Raw genomic sequence first — 26,707 nt, 5'->3', positions numbered from 1 at the left:
AACAGGCTGTCTCTCCATGACTGAACCCTCACATCTACAGCTCAGTAAAGCTTTGCTGTGGGCTTGAGGTCAGTTCCGAGGAATGACTGTGTGTGTTGCTTGGAGGACTGAAAGTGAAGGCACCTGTCTAGCTGGTTGCCCTTTTGCAGGGATCTCCAATTGGCTGTACTTTGGCCAGTGCTGGAGGATGGTTTGTGGAGCTTGGATGAGAGCTACCTGACTGTGGGGGGGTGCTGGTTCTCAGCAGATGCAGTCACTGTGCAGTGCAAAGGGGAAGGTAGATCTTTTTGTCACTGCAGCCTCTCCTCGCTCCTGGCTTTCAGACTGGAGAGTGCGATGGGATTAATTGGAAGCTTCTTCCATGATATCCTTTATCTGCTGAGGTGATGCAGTGTGGGTCTGCTGGCCCCAGGCACTTGCACCACGGTTTGCAGGTAACCCCAGACATCATTCAGCCAGTTCAGTACCTGACTCCACCCAGCATCTCCCTGGGGACAGGGCAACAGCATTCCACAGTTTGTAAATTCCCTCCTCTCCCGGACACGTCACACTCCCTCTGTGTCCTCTTGGGGAATCCAGGAATTACTGTGAGAACCCCACCAATGGCAGTACGCGGGACATGGGAAGGGCCCAGCAAGGCTTTCTGAAAAGGGGAAAAATAGAGTCTGGGCCCATTATTACAGTGATAGACAGAGAAGGCCTGAAAAGGGGTTGGGTGTTTTACAATAGGTATTCAGGACATGTCTACCCTGTATTCCTGGAAAGTGGCAGGTTTGGCATATTAGAGAAACTGCAAGTGAAAACTAATTATGTGTGAAGGGACATGGCTTTAGTTCATAGACGCATAGACTTTAAGGTCAGAAGGGACCATTATGATCATCTAGTTTGACCTCCTGCACAATGCAGGCCACAGAATATCACCCATCCACTCCTGTAACAAACCCCTAACCTATGTCTGAGTTACTGAAGTCCTCAAATTATGGTTTAAAGACCTCAAGGTGCAGAGAATCCTCCAGCAAGTGACCTGTGCCCCACGCTGCAGAGGAAGGAGAAAAACCCCAGGGCCTCTGCCAATCTGCCCTGGAGGAAAATTCCTTCCCGACCCCAAATATGGTGATCAGTTAAACCCTGAGCATGTGGGCAAGACTCATCAAGCAGCACCCAGGAAAGAATTCTCTGTAGTAACTCAGATCCCATCCCATCTAACATCCCATCACAGACCACTGGGCATATTTACCTGCTAATAATCAAAGATGAATTAATTGCCAAAATTAGGCTATTCCATCATACCATCCCCTCCATAAATGTCTCAAGCTTAGTCTTGAAGCCAGATGTGTCTTTTGGAAGGCTGTTCCAGAACTTCACTCCTCTGATGGTTAGAAACCTTTGCCTAATTTCAAGTCTAAACTTCCTAGTGTCCAGTTTGTTCTTCGAACTCGTTTGGTTTTTTGAATGCCCTGTTTAATGCAAACACTTGAAAAGTTCACTTTGTTAGGGAGTCACACTCAAAATTGTAGTGTAACGAGCGTAGCACGGTACCCATGGGGTGGAGGCAGGTTTGTACTCATCCTGGCTTGCTCGTGCTACTGTTCTCTGCTGTGCATGCTACCCCAGCTTTACTACTGGTTTTAGTGCATTAGCTGAAGGAGAGAGAGTGTGAGTGTGATAACATGAGCTGGGAATCACAATCCCAGTTCATGCTGTAGATGTATTCTCAGAAGGGGGAGAAAGCTACTGCCAGAAGTCTAGTTGCTGTGCTCACTGGAGTTCAGCACTTCTGGTGTGCTGTTGTTCCTCATTAGTCCCTGATCTGGCAAATGCAAATTGCGTGACTCCCTGATAAGGTATTGGAGACCTTGTCTTCACAACTAAAAGAGATGCGGTTTTTTACCTTGGGGTAGCTAATGCACTTGAATTATCCTGAGGTGACACATGGAGAAGAGCAGGAGCTTTAGTTTACTGTGAGGTAAGATCGCTGACCATGGTGAGTTTACCTGCAGTAAAACTAAGGGTATGTCTACACAGCAAAGAAAAACCCATGGCTGGCCTGTGCCAGACGACTTGGGCTTGTGCAGCTTGGGCTGCGGGGCAGTTTCATTGCTGTGTAGACTTCTGGGCTCGGGCTGGAGCCCAGGCTCTGTGACCCTCCCACCTTGCAGGGTCCTGGAGCCCAGGCTGGAAGTAGAGAGGTGCAGTGAGAGTGCAGGGCTGTGTGTGAGGTGGGGAGGAGAGGACTAGTTCTGATGTTGCCTTGGGTAATCCACTGTTCAGTGTATCACACATCCATCTCTGTGCTTGCTTTATAGAGGTTCTGACTCTGCTCTGGCTCCTAGCAGGGGACTTGTTCCATTAGCTCATGGTCATAGCTGCTGAGGAGGTTCAGTGATAGCAGTCATTGCACAGATACAATCCTGAACCCTCCCAGCCTTGTACGTTTCTGCAGACTGCTTGCCTGGGTACCCCCATAAGGATCCTGCAGACACTTGGCTGGGTGACCCCTTTGATGCCCTATGTTCTCCTCCTCTCATGCACACCTCTCATTCTGGGAGTTGCCTCTCCTGTCCCTGGTTGTCAGTAGCCGTGGGCGCTGCTGCTGTGCAGTGAGTCAGAGTTCCAGCAGAGTTAGCGTGTCTCCCACTGGGAAAGAGTTAAACGTCTCATCCTGATGTCAAACACAAGATGATTAAAGCTTATCGAGTGCGGCCCTGGATTGCTCCCCCGATGGCAGTCACAACTTAACATCCTAGGTCACAGGAGCGTAATTCACTATCAAGCGATAACAGATACTGATACTTGATTGGCCTGTGTGAAATGTGGTCTCTCAATCCAGTTCCTAGCAGGCAGGTGCTTGTGTCACAGAATAATGTTAGCGGAGGCTGGGAGTGAATGGGCAGAGACAGGATGCTAGCCTCTTGTCTGAGGGCTGGTTCTTCCAGGTCAGAGCTGGGGCATGTGGGTGGGCATGGTGAGGTGAAGCTTATAATGCTGTTGTGTGTGCTGTGCTTGTTCTGGGAATAGAAGTTGTTTGTCCTCTAACAGGGCTGCTGTCACCAGCAGTAACCAGTGCCTTCTGAAAACCAAACATGTGCTCCTGCAGGGCAGGGTGTCCACCATCAGAGTGCATGGCCCAGTAATGCACCCTGGGATATTTTGTTGCTGGGGGAGCGCAGAAGTTGATTCTGTTCTGAAAACCTTGCAGTTTGGGTACCAGTTGTGGCTGGCATGGCTTCTGTGCTTGGTGGGGTGGGCCTGGCCACTGTGTACATTTCTTATTTTCTGGATGCCAACCTGAAACACCTCAGATCTGATTTTCTGACGTGCTGAGCACTCACAACTTCAGCTGAGGTCAATGGGAGCTGCAGGTACTCAGCAAAGCTGAAAAATCAGAACCAAGGTCTCTCAGTCTGGACCTCTCTCTAGCTGTGTCGTTATTCACCCACACTGCTGGAACATTTTATAAGGTTCTTTGGGACTATCTTTTTATAGTGCCAGAGATGTAATTTTGGACACCAGTTTATAACTCTTCTGCAGTTCTCCACATGAAGCTCTCTATTTGAACTTGGAGTCAGAGCCTTTGTCTCTAAGAAGCAGCAGGGAAGGACATACTTCATCCCCTCTTTCTCTTTAACTACTTGCAATAGTCATCAGAGATTCTCCAGCGATTTAGGGCAACACAGTCCATGATAAAGAACATAACATTGTTCTCTTGACAGATAACATCCTGTTTTATATTGGTGAAATACATACTTCCATTCCAGATGTGTGTCTCACAGGCATTCAGTGCTGGAGGTAGTTCTTGAGCAAATATGACCAGGTCCAGTCAGTGGTGATACTCCTATGAACCCAGCCAGCAAGGCTCTTGAATTAATTTGCAAAGTGGAGGGTCCCCTCAGAGATTGCTGTGGGGACCAATACCCCTGTTTTAACTGAACTAACCCCAGATCTGCTCCCTAGTTACTATCCCTCACTTCAAGACCTGAGGTGGAATAACGTACCAACATCTGGTAGGATTTTCACTAGTGTTCAGAGTTGGGCCCAAGCTGAGTGCTTTAGGAAATCACACCCATGTATGTTTGACTGAGTCAGCGTAATAAAGAGCAAAGAGTCCTGTGGCACCTTATAGACTAACAGACGTATTGGAGCATGAGCTTTTGTGGGTGAATACTCACTTCATTGGATTCACCCACGAAAGCTCATGCTCTAATTCGTCTGTTAGTCTATAAGGTGCCACAGGACTCTTTGCTGCTTTTACAGATCCAGACTAACACGGCTACCCCTTTGATACGTAATAAAGAGGAACATCTGAGACCAAGAATCCGCTTGCTGAAGCTCCAGTGACAGAAAACAGGAGTAGGGGATACTACAAGTGGGGATACTACAGCCGAGCAGCTGTAGTTCTGTGTTTGGAGCTGGTTATATTTTACTAAAACTCAGAACAACAGCCCCACATGACAGCATCTGATAACGCCAGCAGGCTGCTCTTCTTTCCAACCTGATTTATGGAGCAGATCCCTCAGGAGATCTGACAACACCCTCCCATAGGAACCACTCTACCTACATGGAGAAAGGTTACCAAGGACATTGGTTGTCCTAGATTCATGTGGTTCCTTTGGGCCAGACTGTCTTTCAGAACAGAAAGCTGCTCATTTTAAAAGATGAGCTACTAAAGGACTGTCAGTGTCACCTATGTCCAAGATACAACACTACTGAATTTTGAACAGCTCAAAACTACATCTAATCTACCTTCTACAGATTTCCATATGTACTTAAATGCTAGACATTTCCTACATGTGGGCACTAACACCCGCCCACCCACAAAACTGAGGAAGAACTGATTAGACGTAATATTTGTCTGGTGGCCTAACCCAGATAAGTGCCTATTCTTCCTTTAGAAACATTCACATGTGCATTGCCCAAGTTATATACCCTGAGCTTGAGATCATAAAATTCTTAATGTCCCCTTTCAGATAATCAGTGGCAGAGATCACTTTAATACCCCTTTGAAGCCTCTATTGGCAACACTTGTGAGCAAATGCTGCACAACATGCTGAATAGACAGTGCTATTTTTCTTAACCTTTGAACAAAATGAATCCAGATCTACATGTAGGATGCTCTAATTCTGATTGCCCGTCACTGTCACTCATACACTGTTATGGAGATGCCATTACATGCACAGATTTTTGAGCACCACTGCACCATTCCGTACATTCCAAGTTGACAGCTGACAATGTAAATGACTCCTTACTATGCATTCTGGGAAGCAACCTTCAGATCACTGAACACATTGACTGTGGGGGGGCAAAAGGTTTACCCTGAACCTACTGGTTGTGCCAATACTCTCATATTACAGGTGAGTGTAATGTCAGTGAGTCCACACTGACCTCAGCCTGCTCAGAACAACACACCGTCTCAACACTCCTGAAAGAGGTAAACAATGGGGAGTGAATGTGCTTGCCCCAAAGACTTACTAAATGATAGATCTATTGACTGCCCCTGGGCTCCAGAGGATCACCCTGCACCCACTGATGCGACTAGCAACACTCCCGTTGACTTCCTTGGTGGAGTACCAGGCATTAGGTGGGAATGTCAATTCATCCTGCTGTGGGGGGATGGGGGAGAAATCTATTTTTATTGATCAGAGGGGTAGCCGTGTTAGTCTGGATCTGTAAAAAGCAACAAAGAGTCCTGTGGCACCTTTAAGACTAACCGATGTATTGGAGCATGAGCTTTCGTGGGTGAATACCCACTTCATCAGATGCATGTAATGGAAATTTCCAGAGACGGGTATAAATATGCAGGCAAGAATCAGTCTGGAGATAACGAGGCTGAGGTCCTCTGCTAGCAGTTGAGGTGTGAACACCAAGGGAGGAGAAACTGCTTTTGTACTTGGCTATCCATTCACAGTCTTTGTTTAATCCTGATCTGATGGTGTCAAATTTGCAAATGAACTAACCTCGTTATCTCCAGACTGATTCTTGCCTGCATATTTATACCTGCCTCTGGAAATTTCCATTACACGCGTCTGACGAAGTGGGTATTCACCCACGAAAGCTCATGCTCCAATACATCTGTTAGTCTTTAAGGTGCCACAGGACTCTTTGTTGCTATTTTTATTGGCGGTCTGTGGGGCAGAGTGTACATTTAAGAGTCCTCATACCATTGCAAAACTCCCACTGGGTCCATGGGTCAAAAGTCATAACTAACCTTTCAGAGCAACGCTTTACTGTGTAAAGAACCTCACTGAAGGAGGTACAGCCAGCCCTTTAGCATTATTTACTGTGTGGTAAGGAGCTCTTTGGGGCGTTAAATATTACTCCCTGGGGAAATATTCTGCCCTTTAAAGCCCCTGTCCTTTGCTTCACTTCCTTCCCAGCCTCATCTCCCTCTGCTCTGTCTTTGAGTGTCTCTGCTCGATTCTTCCCACTCCATTCCCTTCCTTACAGTAACTCCCAATGCCTCTGTGCTATGAGGGCAGGTCTACACTTAAAATGGTGCACTGGCGCAGCTGCATCACTGTAGCACTTATGTGAAGATGCTCCTAAACAAGCTGGAGAGGTTCCCCTGTTGGCATAGATAATCCACCTCTGTGACAGGCGGTAGCTCCGTTAGGGGAAAAGCTTTCCCACCAACATAGCGCTGTCTACACAGGGGTTAGGTCTATATAACTACATTGTGCACCCCTGAGAGAAAATCATAGAAGATTAGGGTTGGAAGAGACCTCAGGAGGTCATCTAGTCCAACCCCCTGCTCAAAGCAGTAGTGTACCTGACTTCAGCCTCATCCCACCTCCTTCTCCACTACATCTGCTAACAATTTAATGGTTAATGGTTACATTCAAATGTCATCAGGCCCTAGAGTTAACATTCCAGTGAGATTAATGGGGATGGGAGATCAGATCTTTCAGAGTCACCATTGCAGGCTGTCCGCAGACTCAGGGCTGGTCTACACTGGAAATTGACATCAGCCTAGCTACATCTCTCTGGGATGTGAAAAATACACAGCTATGTCAACCTAACCCCCTATGTAGGCAATGCTAGGTTGGAAGAATTCTTCCTTTAACCTAGATACCACCTCTCGGGGAGTTGGATTAACTACAACGACAGGAGAGCCCCTGCCATCACTGCAGAGAGCATCTCCACTGAAGCGCTACAGCAGTGTAGCTATGCCACTATAGCGTTTTAAGTGTAAACATACCCTAAGGGAGTGTCACTGTGGTGGTTACACTTGGTTTGCTTTGGGAAGACTTCCTTTGTACCCAGGAAGACTAGGGAGTTGCCTGCTGTTTTAAAATGAAACCTGAGATTCTGAGAATACGAAGCAGGCCATATAAATGCATCGAGTGAGCTGGACAGAGCCCGAAGGCCACGGGTTTGATACCACTGCTCAGGGGACACCTGTGTTACACTCAAGTTAATCAATCCATTGCCCAAGATATTATCAGCAATTAGGTTTATAATGAAGATTAGCTGGAGGTGAAGAACAGTTTATTATCTATATTTATTCTGGATAAATTTTTAAAAAATAAAACAGAAAGAAACAAACAAAAAAGAATATAATAAACCAGATATTTAGCTGATTCAACAATAATTATTGCCAATCTCCGGATAAAACAGAGCCAACATATAGGACTACTACTTTATGTTTTTAGCTTCTGTTGTCTCTCTCTTTGTCTTTAAATTTTGACACAGGAAAGGGCCAGTGTATGATCATAAGTTCCGTTTATATTACATACAAAAGCAATCTGAAGAAAAAACGAGGATGTCATTTACGAATTATCTAGAATTTTTAATTCCTAAGTGTTTTTAATTTGTAAGAAGCATTCCTATTGACTGAGCATTTTAGCAGCCCTTTCCCCTTGTTACCTGACACATCATTCAGTACGCTGATTTCCTTGTAATGCCTCCTCTTAATGTTTATCTTGAATGCAATAAAAATAAAATTATTAAAAATGTATCTCTACACTCAACTGCACATTTATCAGGGTAAACAGGAATAGAAACTATTCAGTGGGTGAAATCCATTGAAATCAATCACAAAATTCCCATTGACTCTTTGGAGCTTGGATTTCAACCTGTATGTGCATGTAGCAGGGTGGACCCTGCTCCTGCTGAGAGGGGTTTAAAAGCGGCCTGGCAGGGCTCCAGAGCGGTGGCTCTAAAAGCTGGGCTGATTGAGGAAGTGGCTGCAGCTGGGCCACACCCCAATCAGGCCACAGCTGGCCCCTATAAAAGGCCAGGGAAGCCAGAAGCCCAGACAGTCTCTCTCTGCCTTCAGAGAGAGAAGGGCCTGGCTGCAGGGAGCTAGACTGGCTACCTGAGTGAAGCAGGGCTGGGGAAAGGCTGAGGAGCTGAGGAGCTCCAGCCTAAAAAGCCCCAGGCTGCGGCCTAGCGGTGGGCCAACAGGTACTGGGGGTTGCAGAGGGCAGCCCAGGGGTAGGCTAAGGCAGCAGGTCCAAACCCCTTTGCCTGTGATGAGTAGGCTGATACTGCAGTCTGCCCCAGGACGTGGGGCTAGACAATGACTGGCAGTAGCCACTACTGAGGTGAAGTGGGGATAGAGGGTAGGGGTTCCCCGGGGCAGGGGAAACCCAGAGAGAAAGGGGTTACTGCCAGGGGGCAGCACCCCCATGTAAAAGGGCACCGGGTCCAGGGAGGAACACGGGGGCCAGAGGACAGGCGGATCATCGGCCTGCAGAGGGCGCTCCAGCGCTGGACAGAGCTAATTCCCAGAGTCACCAGCAGGAGGCGCCGCAGGGGTGAGTCTGACCCGTCTACAGTGCAACATGCCAAATTTAACATTAATGTAGGAATCTTCACTGTGGCAGGTCTTGGCTTCAGTGCACTAGTAATTTCCCTGTTAAATTGGTTTAGCAGGACATATGTGCATCATATCCAGAGTTCCTACGATAGCTTAAACCTAAGGCTCTGATCCCACAAAGACTTATATACATATACTTCACACACTGCCCCTGGGAGGGTGCTTTCCGGTGTGGTAGACAGACACATGCTAGTTCTGCTCAAGCTAGTGTACTAAAAATAGCAGAGTGGCCATGGTGGCAGCACATGGGGTCAGGCAGGATTGTACCCAGGCGGCTAGCCTGTGCCACCCCAGCCAGTGGAACTACTCACAAAACTCTAGAAGAGCAGCAAAGAGTCCTGTGGCACCTTATAGACTAACAGACGTTTTGGAGCATGAGCTTTCGTGGGTGAATACCCACTTCTTCGGATGCATGTAGTGGAAATTTCCAGGGGCAGGTATATATATATGCAAGCAAGAAGCATGCTAGAGATAACGAGGTTAGTTCAATCAGGGAGGATGAGGCCCTCTACTAGCTGTTGAGGTGTGAAAACCAAGGGAGGAGAAACTGCTTTTGTAGTTGGCAAGCCATTCACAGTCTTTGTTTAATCCTGAGCTGATGGTGTCAAATTTGCAGATGAACTGAAGCTCAGCAGTTTCTCTTTGAAGTCTGGTCCTGAAGTTTTTTTGCTGCAGGGTGGCCACCTTAAGATCTGCTATTGTGTGGCCAGGGAGGTTGAAGTGTTCTCCTACAGGTTTTTGCATATTGCCATTCCTAATATCTGATTTGTGTCCATTTATCCTTTTCCATAGGGACTGTCCAGTTTGGCCGATGTACATAGCAGAGGGGCATTGCTGGCATATGATGGCGTATATTACATTGGTGGATGTGCAGGTGAATGAACCGGTGATGGTGTGGCTGATCTGGTTAGGTCCTGTGATGGTGTTGCTGGTATAGATGTGTGGGCAGAGTTGGCATCGAGGTTTGTTGCATGGATTGGTTCCTGAGTTAGAGTTACTATGGTGCGGTGTGCAGTTACTGATGAGAATATGCTTCAGGTTGGCAGGTTGTCTGTGGGCGAGGACTGGCCTGCCACCCAAGGCCTGTGAAAGTGTGGGATCATTGTCCAGGATGGGTTGTAGATCCCTGATGATGCGTTGGAGGGGTTTTAGCTGGGGACTGTATGTGATGGCCAGTAGAGTCCTGTTGGTTTCTTTCTTGGGTTTGTCTTGCAGTAGGATGCTTCTGGGTACACGTCTGGCTCTGTTGATTTGTTTCCTTATTTCCTCGTGCGGGTACTGTAGTTTTGAGAATGTTTGATGAAGATTTTGTAGGTGTTGGTCTCTGTCTGAGGGGTTGGAGCAGATGCGGTTGTACCTCAGTGCTTGTCTGTAGACAATGGATTGTGTGGTGTGCCCGGGATGGAAGCTGGAGGCATGAAGGTAGGCATAGCGGTCAGTATGTTTTTGGTATAGGGTGGTGTTAATGTGACCATCACTTATTTGCACCATGGTGTCTAGGAAGTGGACCTCCCGTGTAGATTGGTCCAGGCTGAGATTGATGGTGGGGTGGAAGCTGTTGAAATCATGGTGGAATTTTTCCAGTCTCCTTCCCATGGGTCCAGATGAAGAAGATGTCATCAATGTAGCATAGGTAGAGAAGGGGCATGAGTAGACAAGAGCTGTGAGGAAGCATTGTTCCAGGTCAGCCATAAAATGTTGGCATATTGTGGGGCCATGCGGGTGCCCATAGCGGTGCCACTGATCTAGATAATTCTTTGCATGATTGGTGCCTTAGTGGCATACGTTACGCGCAGGCACCCAGCTGGATTTTCAGACATTCACTGTACAATGAGTGCTTGGAATTGCAGTAAAACGCGTACTAGATATTCACTAATATGTCCAGGATTAATCTCAGTTTTAAAGGCACAGCTGTTTCTGCCCTTTGGTCCTGGAAAATCCTATTGGAACAATGTTTTAAAATGGGAAAGCAATTTTTTTTGCTCACTCATAACTCAAAAACTGGATAGATTTTGCTCAAATTTTACACAAAAAAAATAAAAAAAATCACCTTGTGACAGAAACCAAGCATGTAAAATTTCTGTTCAGAAGGAGTTTCCAAGATGTATAAAAATGTGAAAAGTGACTATTGTAAAGAAAATTATTTGGCATGCTTAATTATAGTGTTTACTGTAATAGTCCTCAAGTATCAGAGCAAAGAGTCCTGTGGCACCTTATAGACTAACAGACGTATTGGAGCATGAGTTTTCCTGGGTGAATGCATCTGACGAAGTGGGTATTCACCCACGAAAGCTCATGCTCCAATACGTCTTTTAGTCTATAAGGTGCCACAGGACTCTTTGCTGTAATAATCCTGAGGTCATTTAAATGCTTTACTCCTCTCATCATCTCTTACTCTCCCCTTCTCTAAATGAAACAATTTCAATTGGGTTCACTTCTCCTCATAGCTAAGTGACTTGTCTGATATCACATGGGAAATCTGTGGCAGAGACGGGACAATCCATTTTTCCATTGCCTAAAGCATAAGACCAGCCTTGACCAAAGCAGACTTCAGCCTCTCATTACACACCTTCCAACTCTGCACTGAATGGGACAGAGGAACTGTTGGGAAAAAGCTATCTGTGATCAAACTTTCTCCTAATGGGCCTGGTCTCTACTACGAGTTTATCTTGAATTCAGCAGTGTTAAACCGAACTAACCCTGCACCCGTCCACACAACAAAGCCCTTTATATCGAAATATATCAATATGTGAACTCCACCCCGACGAGGGGAGTAGCGCTGAAATTGGTATTGCCATTTAGAATTAGGGTTAGTGTGGTCGCAATTCGACGGTATGGGCCTCCGGGAGCTATCCCACAGTGCACCATTGTGACCTCTCTGGACAGCAATCTGAACTTGGATGCACTGGCCAGGTAGACAGGAAAAGCCCCGTGAATTTTTGAATTTCATTTCCTGTTTGCCTAGCGTGGAGCGCTGATCAGCACAGGTGACCATGCAGTCCCAGAATTAAAAAAGAGCTCCAGCATGGACCGTACGGGAGATACTGAATTGGATCTCTGTATGGGGAGATGAACTCTGTTCCAATAGACGAAATGCCAAAACATTTGAAAAAATCTCCAAGGCTATGATGGAGAGAGGCCACAACAGGGACTCAACACAGTGCTGAAACTTAAGGAGCTGAGACAAGAGTACAAGAAAGCCAAAGAATGAAATGAATGCTCATGGAGGGAGGGGCGACTGATGACTGTAGCTATATCACAGTTCCTGCACTCTCCAAAAACCATTTTAATTCTTGGCTGAGCTCGCAAAGCTGCCTGGAATATCATGGCAGCTGGAGGCTGCTCTCCCCTCCCCTCTTTGAACTCTGCTTAAAGAGGCAATAAAGTCAGTGTTGTTTCAAATTCCTGCATTCTTTATTACTTCATCACACAAATGGGGGGATAACTGCCACGGTAGCCCAGGAGGGCTGGGGGAGGAGGGAAGCAACGGGTGGCATTGTTGCAGGGGCACCCCCTAAAATGGCATGCAGCTCATCATTTCTGCGGGATGTCTGGGGCTCTGACCCAGAGCGGCCGTTTGCCTCTCTGGTTCTTTAGTAGGCTTGCCTGATATTCTAGGCAGGACTGACTCTCCATTAGACAAAACTTAAATAAGAGAATGACCTGGGGAGTCATTCCCATTTTTGTCCATGTGCCCCTGACCGACCTCACTGAGACCGGCCAGGAGCACCCATGACAGCAGCAGACGGTACAGTATGACTGGTAACCGTCATTTTCAACTTGCAAAGCAGCAGACGGTACAGTAGGGCTGGTAATCGTCTTTGCTAACTTGCAAAGGCAAGGGGATGCTGCTGTGTAGCGCTGCAGTACCACGTCTATTAGCAACATCCAGTAGACGTACGGTGACAGTGAAAAAAGGCTGAACGGGCTCCATGGTTGCTGTGCTATGGCGTCTGCCCAGGCAATCCAGGGAAAAGGGCGCAAAATGATTGTCTGCCGTTGTTTTCACGGAGGGAGGATTGACTGATGACATTTACCCATAACCACCCACGACAAAATTTTGGCCCCATCAGGCATTGGGATCTCAACCCAGAATTCCAATGGGCAGGGGAGACTGCAGGAACTATGGGATAGCTACCCACAGTGCAACACTCCGGAAGTCGACGCTAGCCTCGGTACATGGATGCACACCACTGAATTAATGTGCTTAGTGTGGCCGCGTGCACTTGACTTTATACAATCTGTTTCCAAAAATCGGTTTCTGTAAAATCGGAATAATCCTGTAGCGTAGACATACCCATGGACACACAAAGAAGTGGAATTAAGATTGTACTGGCATTTCCTAACTTTTGAGTGTTTGGCTTTGCAATGGAATTTTCTAGGGCTTTTTATTAAAGCAGACAAAGAAACAAAACCAGTTGAATAGCTAAGTAGGAAGGTATCAGATTGTAATGGTCACTGTCAGTAGTTTCTTGTTGAGTAAGACCTGGTGTTGGAGCTAAATTGTTAACAGTCCAGGCATCTTGCTTCCTGTCAGAAGAGCATAGTATACTGTGTAAAGTCTCATGAGGAGCTCACCCAAGTAGAGATGCCTGCTTGTGTTCGGGGGTTAGGGAAAACTTGTTACACTTGTGTGTATTCGGCTGGTAATCAGCAGTTGGAAAGAGTGTTCAAAGTACTCTCTGTCTCAGCATTGGATGACCGCAGGCTCACCCTGTGGAGAAAGGAAACTGCTCGGGATCCTCAGGTCACCTCTTGAAATTGTTCTATTTGGGTCAGTTTGTGAGAGATGAAGCAGCACATAAAATGGCACTTTAGGGAATACTGTGTGCAGCTCTGATCTGACTTTGACAGCAACCTTGAGGTGTTTCTGTGTCACTGTCTTTTTGCCTGACTGCTAAGACTTTTTCTTTTAGATTTGCTGTTCAAGTGTGTGGATGGAGAGGAATTGCTCCAATGTCAGTGAATTGGAACTGGTCATGGTTCCGGGTGAGATGTCCCTGTCTCCTTGTTCACACATTTAATCATTCCTATTTGTCTCTCCCCCTCAGTTTTAGGGGCACATTAACTCCTCAGTCCTTTACCTGGACTCTGAACCAGCCTACCTGATCCTGAGGATGGCAAGGCCAGTGTGGAAGGGGCTATCAGGTTGCCTTGCTGTCCCTCTCGGGAAAGGACCAATTGATCTGTAGAAGAGGGCAGAGCAGTCTGCCTCTGTCAGCTCCCCAAGGGGCCTTTGCATCTTTACGGCGCCAGCAAAGCAGCATGGGCTAAGGAGGCTGCTGGAGGTGATGTTTCCTGTGACCACATGTGAATAAGAACAGCTTGTGCTGCTTTTTGCAGAAGTAGGAACATAAACCCCATTGTCTTGGCTAAATGTCAGTGTAGGTTTTACTGAAATTCCCCGTTGATTCAGCTGAACAGAACTGGACTTTCCTCACTTCTGTGGTGAGCGTGACCTGATCAGTTAGCTAGAAGGTGCTTGTGACAGGTGCACTGTGCTAGGACACTGCACAAGGAATCTGAATTTGGGTTGCATGAGCAACCTTATGATAAGAGAATGGCAGCATTAGCCACCCCCAACTATAGCTCCCATTACCTGCGACACTGGGAGTTCTTAATCAAATCGTTCAGTTTCTGACACTCAACATTTTCTGCAGAAAAAAACAGTTCTAACAATTAGTGTTTGAAGGCACCATGCTGTGTTCTTGAACATTTTGCAACACGCCAGATTCATTTGCATATTGTTTAGCTTTTTGGTTTTGTTTATTGTATTGTTTGAAATCTGATTGAACTTTGTGGGGTTTTAAACACAGTTATGATGATTCTTTATTTCACTGTCACCAGGCAGCAGCTTAGCAAGCAGGTGCTTGGGGCGGCCACTCTGGAGAAGGGCGGCACGTCCAGGTATTTGGCGGCAATTCGGCGGAGGGTCCCTCACTCCCGCTTGAAGCAAAGGACCTCCCGCTGAATTGCCGCAGATCGGGATCGCGATCACAGCTTTTTTTTTTTTTTTGGCTGCTTGGGGCGCCAAAACCCCTGGAGCCGGCCCTGACTGTCACCTTTCGGTTTGTTGGCTGGGTTTGTTTGTATCAGTGTATAAGGGACAGACACAGGAATACCAACTGGAAGGACCTGCTCCTACAATGTGAAGCAAGTGGACAGAGACCTGTGCCTACCTGGAGCATGGCTGAGCTTACTGGGACTCAATATGGTTGCAGGGCTCTGCCCAGCTGTTTCACATGGCAGGAGCAGGGACTAAGATGGGGTACTGGGATCCTTTGTAGATTTTGAGCTAATACTCCACAAATGGCTTTTTAACATTATTTTGCTGGGATTTTAAAATTACATTGGAAATTTTGTTGGCTTTTTGGTTTTTGGCTGTAGTTAAACTATATTTTATGACCCATTTCTTGCTGTAATAGGCTTCTTATATTTTTTCTGATCCTTTTAGCTTTTGCTGGGCAACATTTTGCAAATGTTTCTTTAACTGAGATTTTTTTAATGACTAAATCAGAGATTTTATTTTTGGTCATGTTTGCTACAGAGATGGCAAAGTAACTGAATCCTTGCTTTTGTGATGAGCGGAAAACGCCTGTGCTCCTTTTCGGGGTACATTGAATTGCTAAAGGAAGTTTCTGTTTTTGTTCCTTGCATGGCTGTGCCAGCTCTTTTGCAGAATAATTGTGATGGTTTTATTTGCTTAGAGGGCTGTGGAGAGTTTGCAGTGTGTAACTTTTGTATTTTATGCAATTTTGCTATGGTTTTAGAAGCAAAGGCTAAGAGAGGTTGTGTTCCCGTACTGCTGGTGATTACCTTAGAATTTCCCCGAGAACACATGCGCTGCATCGCTGCACTCATGCATTACTTCTTTCCGCTGCCCCTGATGACCTGTTTCGTTCGCTGTCAAATTCTGAGACTAAGGGTGAACTTGAGATGTATGCTCCTAACTGCCATAGGCAGGCTGAAAATCCCAGCTTAATTCCTTTACGAGGCAGGGATCTTCAAAGGAGCCTCAAGGAGGCTCTGGCTGCCTAAGTCTCTTCGGTGCCTTTGAAAAGCTTAGTCTGGACAGCATTTCGTGCCATAAACACTTAGGAATATTAGCATGGCCTGGAACGAGGCTGCATTATTGTTTGTGGTAAACAATGGAGTGTGTAATAAAATAAAAGCCATTTCATTCTAGCAATGAATATTTAATAAGTGTAGCCTGAAGTCTAGACAGTCCCTCCTGTCTCGGCAGGGCACGCACATGCTCTGGAGAAGCAGATCCATCGCGAATACGGCTGGGCCCTCTCAGCCCTGCAGTTCTATGGCAGGAAGGAGCCCCATCCAGTGCACCGCAAAGAGGTGGTGAATGCTCGTCTAGAACCTCCCACCAGGGCCGGTCTTTGACTGTATAGGGCACCTGAAATCTGGGGCACCCCTGGGTCTTAGTGTCCACCCTTCTGCCTCTTCCTATCCTTGTTCTGACCCTGCCTGTAGGCTCCCACCACAGCTGGCTGCTGCAGCCTGGTGAGTCTTCCTCCAGAGGGGATCTAATCCGTACAAGTGAAAAACCCTTCCAGCCCGCTTGACCTATTAGCACAACACTGAAACTGTTAAAGAGCCATTCAAGGGGTAATGAAGCCATTTAACAGGCATTTGCCAGCCCCAGCTATATACTGTCATTTTTTAACCAATTATCCAGTAACTGAGGAACATTCAATGATGATGCCCCTGCTTATTACCTACAAAGCCCAGATATGGATTGGCAGGGTGCTAGCTTTGTAACCAGCAACCCAGTATTCCAGGCAACAAACAGAACTGCCTCTGAGTTCCCAGGTGCTGCTGGTAAAAGCTTTTGGGCAGATTTTCATGGGGCCTGTGGCTTGCTGTGGTGAGTAGCCAGTCAGAAGCTTGACACTGACATGGTGACAGCTTGCATGCTCAGACGTCATTTTCAGGACACTGCTGTCTGTGGCATGCCTGCGGCTGGCTGCTTAGTAGCAGGAAGCCAAAACCACAGGGTTATCTATATCCATATCTATACACAGATCTGCTGTCGTTTTTGACATTTTGAAATTCAAGTTATGTTTTGCAAATAATTCCTACATATTCCTTCTCTTCTTCAAGACTCCTCCAGCTACAGCCCGAGCAAGGGGGCTCACCCCCCACTGCATGCCACAGACACATGCACCTTTTGCAACATGACCAGGGGCTGGGGCCAGGAAGCCAAGCTGAAGTAAAGCCTTTGCCCGCTCTCTCAATGAGCCCATGAGCTGGGACTGTCGTTTCCCAGCAGTGAGGTGGCAAGCAGAAGAGTAACAGAAAGACAGAAGATGCATTTTCTGCCTAGCATTGTCTCCCCGCTCCCCATTTTGTGTGTGTGATTAGTCTTGTTTTGGTTTGAAGGGATCAGACATCAACCACAGCAACTCACGACAACCTAAACCAACTGTCACTTTTCCCCAGCAACGAGAGTTAACACCGTCTTCAGTGCCATCTCAGAGACTGCCAGGCAGGGGGGAGTCTGACGGGAATCACAGGCCCCAAACACATGGAGCTGTTCAATAAACGAGGAGTCCGGTGGCACCTTAAAAACTAGGATTTAGAACACCTTAGTCTTGTTGGGCCCGAGACCCAGCCTTTCCTGTTCTCATCAATCCCCCTGCCCCAACAACAGCATTTCTGCTCTGCTTCCCATCCACTGAGACTGCATCTAGCACCCCCTCAACTGCCCTAGGCCAGATTCCTGTGGGAGTGACGTTTAAAGGTCACATTGGCAGCTGGGGTCAAGCCGCTCCACTGAAGTCAAAGGAGCTGTGCCAGTTGACACCAGCTGAGGAGCTGCTCAGACTGTTTTCATAGAAACCTCTGCTTAGCCCAACCTGGCACAGAGCTGCTGTTGGGGTCAGGAGAACATGCCCTCCCACCTCCCTGGATTGCTACTCCCCCATGTCCTTATCCCCCATGCTCCCCATGCCAGGACTCTGCTCCCCCAGGAGTCACTGATCTCCCACCAGAGTCCATGTCCAGCAGCCCCCACTAGAGCCCCGTGCCCATCTGTGGGTCACACGGAATGTATAACCTTCCCTCCATCTGCCTGGCAGATCACTGCTCCTGGGGGTGGCTCTAAGCTACCATGGCAGAATTCAGGGATGGGGATCAGGCTGTGTGGACACTAGCTGGGTTACATGGTGGAAGGGAGAAGGAGCTTGTTGTGGAGCTGAGGACTCTGCTGGACTGCTAGGAAGTCAGTGGGAGATGCGGATGCTGCCCAAAGTGCGCTCAGCTCAGATTGGTTGAACTGTTCCTCTGTTCTCAAGTCAGGGGTGGCAGAACCTTCCCAAAAGTGGGGGCACCAGGGCCCCCCCAAGACCCCACCCCCAGCCAAGCCAGAAGCCAGAGTGGAGCTGGGGAGCCTGCCCCCGCACTGGGGGCAGGCAGGCTGAAAGCAGTCCCCTGCCTGTGTCCCTGCCCCCAGGTTCCCCGCCCAGGCCAGGGGGATGGACCCAGGCTCCCCACAGCTGCATACCATGGTGGGTATGGCTCCAAGGCCCCACCCCTCAGCTGGAGCCAGGTCGGAGTAAGAATTGCCGCGTGGGCAGCTGTGGGAAGTCGGCGCGGACCTCAACTTCCCAGGCTCCCTGGCTGGGCTCCAGGGGGGAAGAGGAGGAGCAGGTAGGGTGACCAGACAGCAAGCGTGAAAAATCGGGACAGAGGGTGGGGGGGTAATCGGAGCCCATACTAAAAAAAGCCCCAAATATCGGGACTGTCCCTATTAAATCGGGACATCTGGTCACCCTAGGAGCAGGGGGTGGGGTCCCATGGCGAAAAGTGGACGGTCCAGGCCCCTCTGCTCTGATGCGCCTGTCTCAAGTCACATGTGAATCCTCCTGAGGTCTCTGCTCTGCAGGTCTGAGCTCACCAAGGGATTCTCCGGCACATGAAGTCTTTATAACAGGACAGGTGTCTTTCTAAGAGATAAGCTAGAGCTCAAACACAAGGGATTGCGGGTGAGGTTCTTGGCCTGTGTTATCCAGGACAGACTAGAAGATCACAACAGTCCCTTAAAATCGAAGACATCTATACCCTTCTCCACTAGTAGTAATAGCTGTGTTTGTAATGAAACGCAAGTGTGTGCAGAGCTCCAGAGGAGCTTCACAATAATGACAGGGTGCTGCTTGCAAGGCAGCCGCCCGACCTCCCGACCAAAACCCCAGCTGCAGGGACGAGAAGGAGACTTCCAGGCCAGTGCATTTCCTGCCACGTGGCAGAGTGGGGCTGGTGCAGGAGGTAACACTGGGCCAGAAGCTGTCAAGGGCCAGGAGCTATTGCTGCTGCTGAGCTTGGTCTCCAGGAGGACCTGGAGCCCTGTGACTCCCATCCCCCTCCCAGCTCCCCCTGCAGCCTCCCATCCCCCTCCCCCTGCAGCTCCCATCCCCCTCCCAGCTTCCCCTGCAGCCTCCCATCCCATCCCCCTCCCCCTGCAGCTCCCATCCCCCTCCCAGCTCCCCCTGCCGCCTCCCATCCCATCCCCCTCCCCCTGCAGCCTCCCATCCCCCTCCCAGCTCCCCCTGCAGCCTCCCATCCCAGCTCTCCCTGCAGCCTCCCATCCCATCCCCCTCCCCCTGCAGTCTCCTATCCCATCCCCCTCCGCCTGCAGCCTCCCATCCCCCTCCCAGCTCCCCCTGCAGCCTCCCATCCCATCCCCCTCCCCCTGCAGCCTCCCATCCCAGCTCCCCCTGCCGCCTCCCATCCCATCCCCCTCCCCCCTCCCATCCCCCTCCCAGCTCCCCCTGCAGCCTCCCATCCCCTCCCCCTCCCCCTGCAGCTCCCATCCCCTCGCAGCTTCCCCTGCAGCTCCCATCCCATCCCCCTCCCCCTGCAGCCTCCCATCCACCTCCCAGCTCCCCCTGCAGCCTCACATCCACCTCCCAGCTCCCCCTGCCGCCTCCCATCCCATCCCCCTCCCCCTGCCGCCTCCCATACCCCTCCCAGCTCCCCCTGCAGCCTCCCATCCCCCTCCCAGCTCCCCCTGCCGCCTCCCATCCCATCCCCCTCCCCCTGCTGCCTCCCATCCCCCTCCCAGCTCCCCCTGCAGCCTCCCATCCCTTCCCCCTCCCCCTGCCGCCTCCCCTCCCCCTCCCAGCTCCCCCTGCAGCCTCCCATCCCCCTCCCAGCTCCCCCTGCAGCCTCCCATCCCCCTCCCAGCTCCCCCTGCCGCCTCCCATCCCATCCCCCTCCCCCTGCTGCCTCCCATCCCCCTCCCAGCTCCCCCTGCAGCCTCCCATCCCATCCCCCTCCCCCTGCCGCCCCTCCCATCCCCCTCCCAGCTCCCCCTGCAGCCTCCCATCCCCCTCCCAGCTCCCCCTGCAGCCTCCCATCCCCCCCCCAGCTCCCCCTGCAGCCTCCCATCCCAGCCCCCTCCCCCTGCCGCCTCACATCCCCGTCCCAGCTCCCCCTGCAGCCTCCCATCCCCCTCCCAGCTCCCCCTGCAGCCTCCCATCCCCCTCCCAGCTCCCCCTGCAGCCTCCCATCCCCCTCCCAGCTCCCAGCTCCCCCTGCAGCCTCCCATCCCATCCCCTCCCCCTGCAGCCTCTTATCCCCTTTCCAGCTCTTTCCGCAGCCTCCCATCCCCCTCCCAGCTCCCTCTCCAGCCTCCCATCCCATCCCCTCTCCTTTAGGAGGAATTCCTAGGATGTGAGGCTAGTGCAGGACAGTAGGGGTGGGCAGGTGTCCATCTGAGCTCGTTGCAAAGTGGTAGTGATATCCTCGCTTGTCTCTCCCTTCCCTTCCTCCCTAGTGTTGTGCTGATTACAGCTACCTGGTGAAGCAGAACAGGAAGCTCCTGCGGGCGCTGGAGGAGTTACAGCACTGCTGCACCAGCCTGAAGGAGGAAAACTGCCTGCTGGTGAGCATGGGAGAGGGGCCTTGGGTAGAGTCCGTGTTGGCTTGGGAGCACGGACGAGCATGAGCTGGAGGACATTGTGCAGGGCCAAGGGATGCCTGGCTCTTGTGAACCTCCCCAGAAGCCAGTCAGGCCCACTGACAATCAGAGACCCACTCCCAGGCTGACAGCACTAGGGGCGGGGAGGAAGAGGTAATGTTGATTTGTCTGCTGACACAGGGTAAGAATAGCAGCAAGGCAGCTGCTCCCTGAGCCAGGCTTCCACCCGGTCAGTTCCAAAGGCCACATCAAACCCAGCACCGTGGGCCTGCATTAGTGCCACAGCTTCATTGTAACCCATCTCCACACGCCATCACCCTCCAGCTCACTGGCAGGAGAAGTTCCACAAGAAAGTCCTGTAAGTGGTTTAACTACCGAGCATGACAAAGAGCCGCTGTGTTCGTTCCCCATTGCTCCTAGCTAGGGAAGCTCATCCCACAGCCTCCGAGAACCACCGCAGTTCAAATCCCTCTCTGGGCACCATTTATAACAAGACTCTGGGGTCACCTGCAAGGACTGAACCCCAGACCTCAGGCTCTAAAAGCAGCAGCTGCTAATGCTAGAGCTGACGAGCAGTGCCGCTAAGCCGGCTGCAGTAATAGACTCATAAACCTTTATAAGTGATCCAGCCACAAGAAGGAGAGAAAGAGCCACTGTGGGTTACAGTTGCCTCTTCTGAGGGTTGTTAGGGACATCTGCACTGCAGCTTGGAGCCTGCTTCACAGCTCATGTAGACACACGTGTGCTTTCTCTGATGGAGCAAGCGTGCTAAAAAGACCAGTTTGGCAGGGGTGGCAATGGGTGGCCTCTCGGGCTGGCTGCCTGAGTACAAACGCATCCGGAACCGCTGGGTGTGTACTAGCCCAAGCAGCCACCTGAGCTACCCAAAGCTGCACTGCTTTTCAAACATGCCAGCTCAAGCAGAGCTAGTGCGTGTCTCTAGCCGAGCTAGGAAGCACTCTCCCAGCCACAGTGTAGACGTCCTGTTAGGCTCTCATCGCTAGTGCGAGTACGTGTAGCTGAGCATCAACATCTGATCCAGTGTGTCAGCATCCAGCCTCACGAGTGCACAGACATTCCTCCTCTGGAACGAGCTGTAACAGCCTGCCTCAGAATCTGTATCATCTAGGGTGACCAGATGTCCTGATTTTATAGGGACAGTTCCGATTTTTCACATTTGCTGTCTGGTCACCCTAGTATCATCAGTAACATGACGTTGGCCTTGTCCACATTGCAAAGTTTTGTTGGCAAAAGGCAGCTTTTGCCGACAAAACAGGGGAGGTTTACACACTACAAAGCTACTTTTGGTGGCAAAACTGCTGTTTTACGAACAAAATAAAACAAAATACCTCAACAAGAGGCATAAAGCTTTTTGCGGCAAAGTTTGTAGACGCCGCTATTTGTATTGTTGACATAACTGGCTTCCACCAGTATCCCACAATGCCTGCCATGACCACTCTGCTCACTGTTTTGATCTCTACTGCCCTGCAGGCATGTGCCCCTCCCCTTTCAAAGCTCCAAGAATATCTGACAGCTGAGCCTGCTGCTCCTTGGGGGAACAAAGAGCAAATCATTGGAATGCTCCTGATGTGCCCGGCACTAGGAACATAGGGGCAGGCAGCTGTCTGCAGCGGGGAGCGTGGGGCGGGGGAACAGGGACTGCTGTGCTGCTTTGACATTTCTCAGTGCTGAGAGCTCACAGGGCTGCTCAGGATGCTGCACCCTGATGTGGGAGAACTCAGAGGGAATCACAGAACCATAGGCAGGCAGAGCGGGCTGCTTCAGGAAAGACTGCTGTGCTGAGCAGAGCCAGGGACTGACGTGGGGGTGTGTGTCCCCCCCTCCCCCTGCCTGAGGATCGGTTGGTCAGTGTTATGTCCTAGGGGCAGCCGGTGTAGGAAGCAATCACTTGAGGCCAGAGAGCAGACAGCTAACCAAAACCTCCATTTTATTTACAGACACAGAGAGCTCACTCAGCCGGTTGAAACCGGCTGAGCTATCCCTTAATAGTCTAACTCAGTTGCCATAGTAACAAAACCTATGACAACCAAATACACAACAGTCAGCCCTACTGTCTCCCCCACCCCAGACACACCACTCTCCTCTCCCTCTCCTCCACACACTTCAGTTGAAAAAGTGGCTGACAATCTACTTGGATGCCCCTGGAATCATGGGACTGAGAAACCTGCATCATGTGATGCTGTACTTGCCCCATGAGACATTGCAAACCCTTCCCAAAGCACCCTGCAGCCAGTTGCACAGTGGGATAGCTACCCACAGTGCTCTGCTCTCTGTGTCCATGCAGGAGCTGCTAGTGCAAATGAGCTCTGCCAACACAAGGAGCTAGTGTGGACATGCAACAGCGCTTTAATTAAAGTGGCATAACTTTTGCCGACAAAACTTTGTAGTGTAGACAGGGCTGTCCTTGTAACTCTTATGCTTGGAGCATTGTTAATTGTCCACCCTCAACTGTCAAAAAAAAAATCCTTTGCAAACCTTCAGAGGAGTGGCCTGCAATGAGCTGAAAGGTTTACATTGGTCCAAACAACATGTACTAAACATTTGCTCACATTAATTTAATCCCTTATGCTTCTTTAATGTATTTTAAAAAAAGCTCTGAAGAAAGCACAAACAATCCAAAATGATTGGTTTGGGGACAATGATAATTAAGCCCAGGTTGTTTTTTCCCTTCAAAATGCACTTAAAAATCAACCACTTTACAATCTTCTTTAAGGATTTAAAATTAATCATATGTTTCAAAATACACAGATTTGGGATAACCCTATCACCCCACCACATAAAGAATCTGGCCAAACCCAACTATGGTGTCACTCCTGCTCCCCCATAATGCCGGGCACGTGCGTTTTAGTAAAGCATTTATCAAACAAGGTCTCATGAGTTCTTACTCCCGACATTAACTCCGATCTCGTCACTGAAGACCCGTAAAGGAAGGGTAATGAAAACAGCATATATGCTGGGGAGCATCCAGTTGGGGCATGGCAGGAGTTTTAAGGCTCATCTTAATTAACACTTTCTAAAAGAGGAGCAAACAGCCTGTGGATGATATTGCCAGATGACACTAAATTGGGAGCAGTTGCAGTTTATCAGTTTATCAGTGAGGACAGATAAATAATAAAAAAGGATTTAGAGAGAATAAAAACATGGGAAGAAAATAAAATGAGATACAACTTGGAAAACTGGAATTAACATATGTGGAGACAAATCATTCGAAACATGGAGACTGATTGGGATGGAGTGTTGGGAAAGCAGTGATCTCTAGAGAGACTGAGGGGAGAGGTAGATGCATATGAGAGATCAATGTGCTGTGGCACAAATCAAGGATGTGGTCTTGGAAGCTTGCAGTCAGTCCTGGGCACCATCTGGTTGGAAAGCTGCAGATAAACTGCAGGGACCTCAGAGGAGAAAATCTAAATAGTTGAGGAGAATGGAAGGATTGCTGTTTGAGAGGAGCTGGAAATGCTAAATCTTGGCTTGGCTAAGTGATGCTTCGGGGGACAGCATAAGAGCCTGCAAACGGCTAAGAGATGGAAGCACAGCAGAAGGAGAATTGTCTAGGGTGTCATGTGAGGGCTTAACTGGAAGTCAGCGGGATGAAATTAAGAAAGGGGCAATATTTAGGATGAATATCAGGACAAACACACTGACAGTGAGGCATAGGAAGCTGTGGAAGAGACTCAGGGAAATGGGGTAGAAGCCTCAATACTTGGGATGTGTAAAACTTGAGCAGACAAAATGCTAGAAAATGTCGAAATTGAAGAATCCTCCATTAGCCCCAGAGGATGGACTGGATCTTCTACTGCCAGGGCCCTCTGCCAGCTCTTGCTCTCTGAGTGTGTAGTTATAATGGAGGCCTTGCCTGGACAGGGTGAGATTGGAGATGGAGGTTTGGGGGGCTGTAGGGCTGTGAGCAGGGGGTGAGCAAAAGGGCCGTTAACCATTCCACTCATTACTTAGCGGAAGAGCTACTTTCCCGAGACTGAGGAGAAGGTGAAGCACTTGAAGAGAAAGAATGCGGAGCTGGCCCTGATCGCAAAGCGCCTGGAGGAAAGAGCAAGAAAACTGCAGGAAGCAAACCTCAAAGTAAGTGTTTAACCTTTTGCAGCAGCAGCATATGGCATGGCACTGCCTGTCCATCCCCTCCCACCAGGCCTTCAGTGCCACTAGTTATTCCTAGCAATGACTGCGTAGTTGGAGGAGAACACAAAATGGAGCAGAGTTGGCAGGTTATTTTTCCTGTACCTTTGGCTAACAGAAGATACAGCATGTGTCCCAGGTAGGCTTCCTTGGAACCCCCACGAGAGCCACGGACCCAGTTCCAGGAATGACAAAAGCCTGTGTCTCACTGAACCCAGCGAAAGAGCAAATTCACCACTCGGGCCGAGATTCTCCCCTCAAACTGCCCTGCTGCATCGGGTAACTCGGCTCTACACCCATCCCCATTAACATGCCAGCATCCGCCAGAGTGTTCCTCCGAGTGTCTTCCCTATCGCTTTGGTGATAACTGCAGCGTGGCCATGGGATAGTGGGGCGTGGGAACTGGGGGGAATTGTAACCACTGGCTGGCTGGTGTCAGTGGGCTGTCTGCAGTGTGCATGTCCTCGGTGTGCCGGGGAAGAGGGAGCACGTGCTGCTGGAGAGGGAGTAGGTATCAGCATGGGAAATGAGAGGGGAAGTGAGGTCATGGTGGATGCCGGTGGGCGAGAGTCCCATGGCTTGTGGGCATTGTCTTTCATTCCCACATACACTGTCAGAACCGCCTGCCTGTTCAGTTGTTACTGCGGGGCACCAGGCACTGGGCTATGTAAGCGCCAGATACAATGTTAGGAAGAGATCATTTGAAATGGACCCTCACCTTCTGAAGGTTCAACTGCTGCTGTAGTTGGGATTTGTTCCCTCCTGCTTAGGAGGATTAAAAAGATGGACAGGCCATTTCTGTGGGTAATAGAAGATCCCCAGTGCTGTGGGAGGAGAGGAGAGAGATCAGAGCGAGACCAGCCCTTCTGCTTCAGGGCATCAGCCAGCCTGTCTGACAGGGGTAGGAAGAAACCCATTGTCCCGAGGGCAGGTCCCGGAGAGGATCAGGCACCTAACCTCCCTGTGACAAGCTCGCTAAGGAGAAGGAGCCAACCCAGCTCCACCTGTGGACAGGGGCGCTGGAACAATGTGTATAGCAGGGGTGCTGAGAGCCACTGAACCAAGCTGCAAACCCTGTATGTGATGGAACCCCTTCAAGCCAGGGGGTGCTGCTGCAACCCCAGCACCCCTAGTTCCAGCCCCCCTGCCCGTGGCTAGTTCATTGCCTAAGTAGCTGGGCAGCAGTTCATTAGGTAAGGGGCACCTGGGCCTCACACAGGTTTGTAGGGGCTCAATCAGGAAGCCCAGAAAAGAGGAAGGTGGGGAGGGAGACTCCTCAGGGGAGCTGGGCTGGAAGCTCTTCCCAGTGGTGTCTCCCTAGAGAGCAGAGTGAACTGGGTGTGGAGCCTCCAGGGGAGCCGCTAGGGACTGGTTTAGTTGAGGGGAAGATGGGGATCTAGCTGAATGCCCACCAAGCTGCCAGGCCAGGAAGCTGGCTTTGGGGCTAAAGGGGAAAAACAGGCAGAAAGCTTCTGATTGAAGCTTTTGTGTTGCTCTTTCCTGTTAAGTGAACAAGACCCCCTGAAGAGGATGCTCTTTAGTACTGGAAAGCCTGCTTGGACTTGTTTATGCCCTGGGTGAGGGAAACTGAGGAAGGGTCTCACCTGCTCACAAGGGGCATGCTAGGATGACCTCTGTGCCATTACACTTCCCCATGGGCAAGTTAGTCCAGAACTACCCACAGCAGGGCTTTTTGCACCTCTGCTGAAGCAGCTGTGGCTGGCCCCTGTTAGAGACAGGCTACCTAGGCTGCAAGCATGACCTGCTCTGGCAATGCCTTCCTCCCTTCCTGAGGCTGCCTG

At 49.8% G+C, this 26,707-nt stretch overlaps 1 protein-coding gene across 13 annotated transcripts in view; it reads left to right on the top strand.

Moving 5' to 3' along the window:
• The window catches only part of TSPOAP1 (TSPO associated protein 1), a 167,168-nt gene that overhangs the window by 1,403 nt on the left and 139,058 nt on the right, over window positions 1–26,707 (top strand). For all 13 annotated transcript variants that reach the window (XM_044993489.1, XM_044993485.1, XM_044993486.1 and 10 more), the window contains exons 2-3: window positions 20,607–20,714; window positions 24,726–24,851. In XM_044993489.1, coding sequence (XP_044849424.1) covers window positions 20,607–20,714; window positions 24,726–24,851 — 234 coding nt within the window. The remainder of the gene's footprint in view (window positions 1–20,606; window positions 20,715–24,725; window positions 24,852–26,707) is intronic.

Source organism: Mauremys mutica, chromosome 19, assembly GCF_020497125.1.
Source record: "Mauremys mutica isolate MM-2020 ecotype Southern chromosome 19, ASM2049712v1, whole genome shotgun sequence".
NCBI lineage: Eukaryota > Metazoa > Chordata > Testudines > Geoemydidae > Mauremys > Mauremys mutica.
The sequence above is the reverse complement of the archived record's forward strand: the minus strand, read 5'-3'. Positions and strand labels throughout refer to the sequence as shown.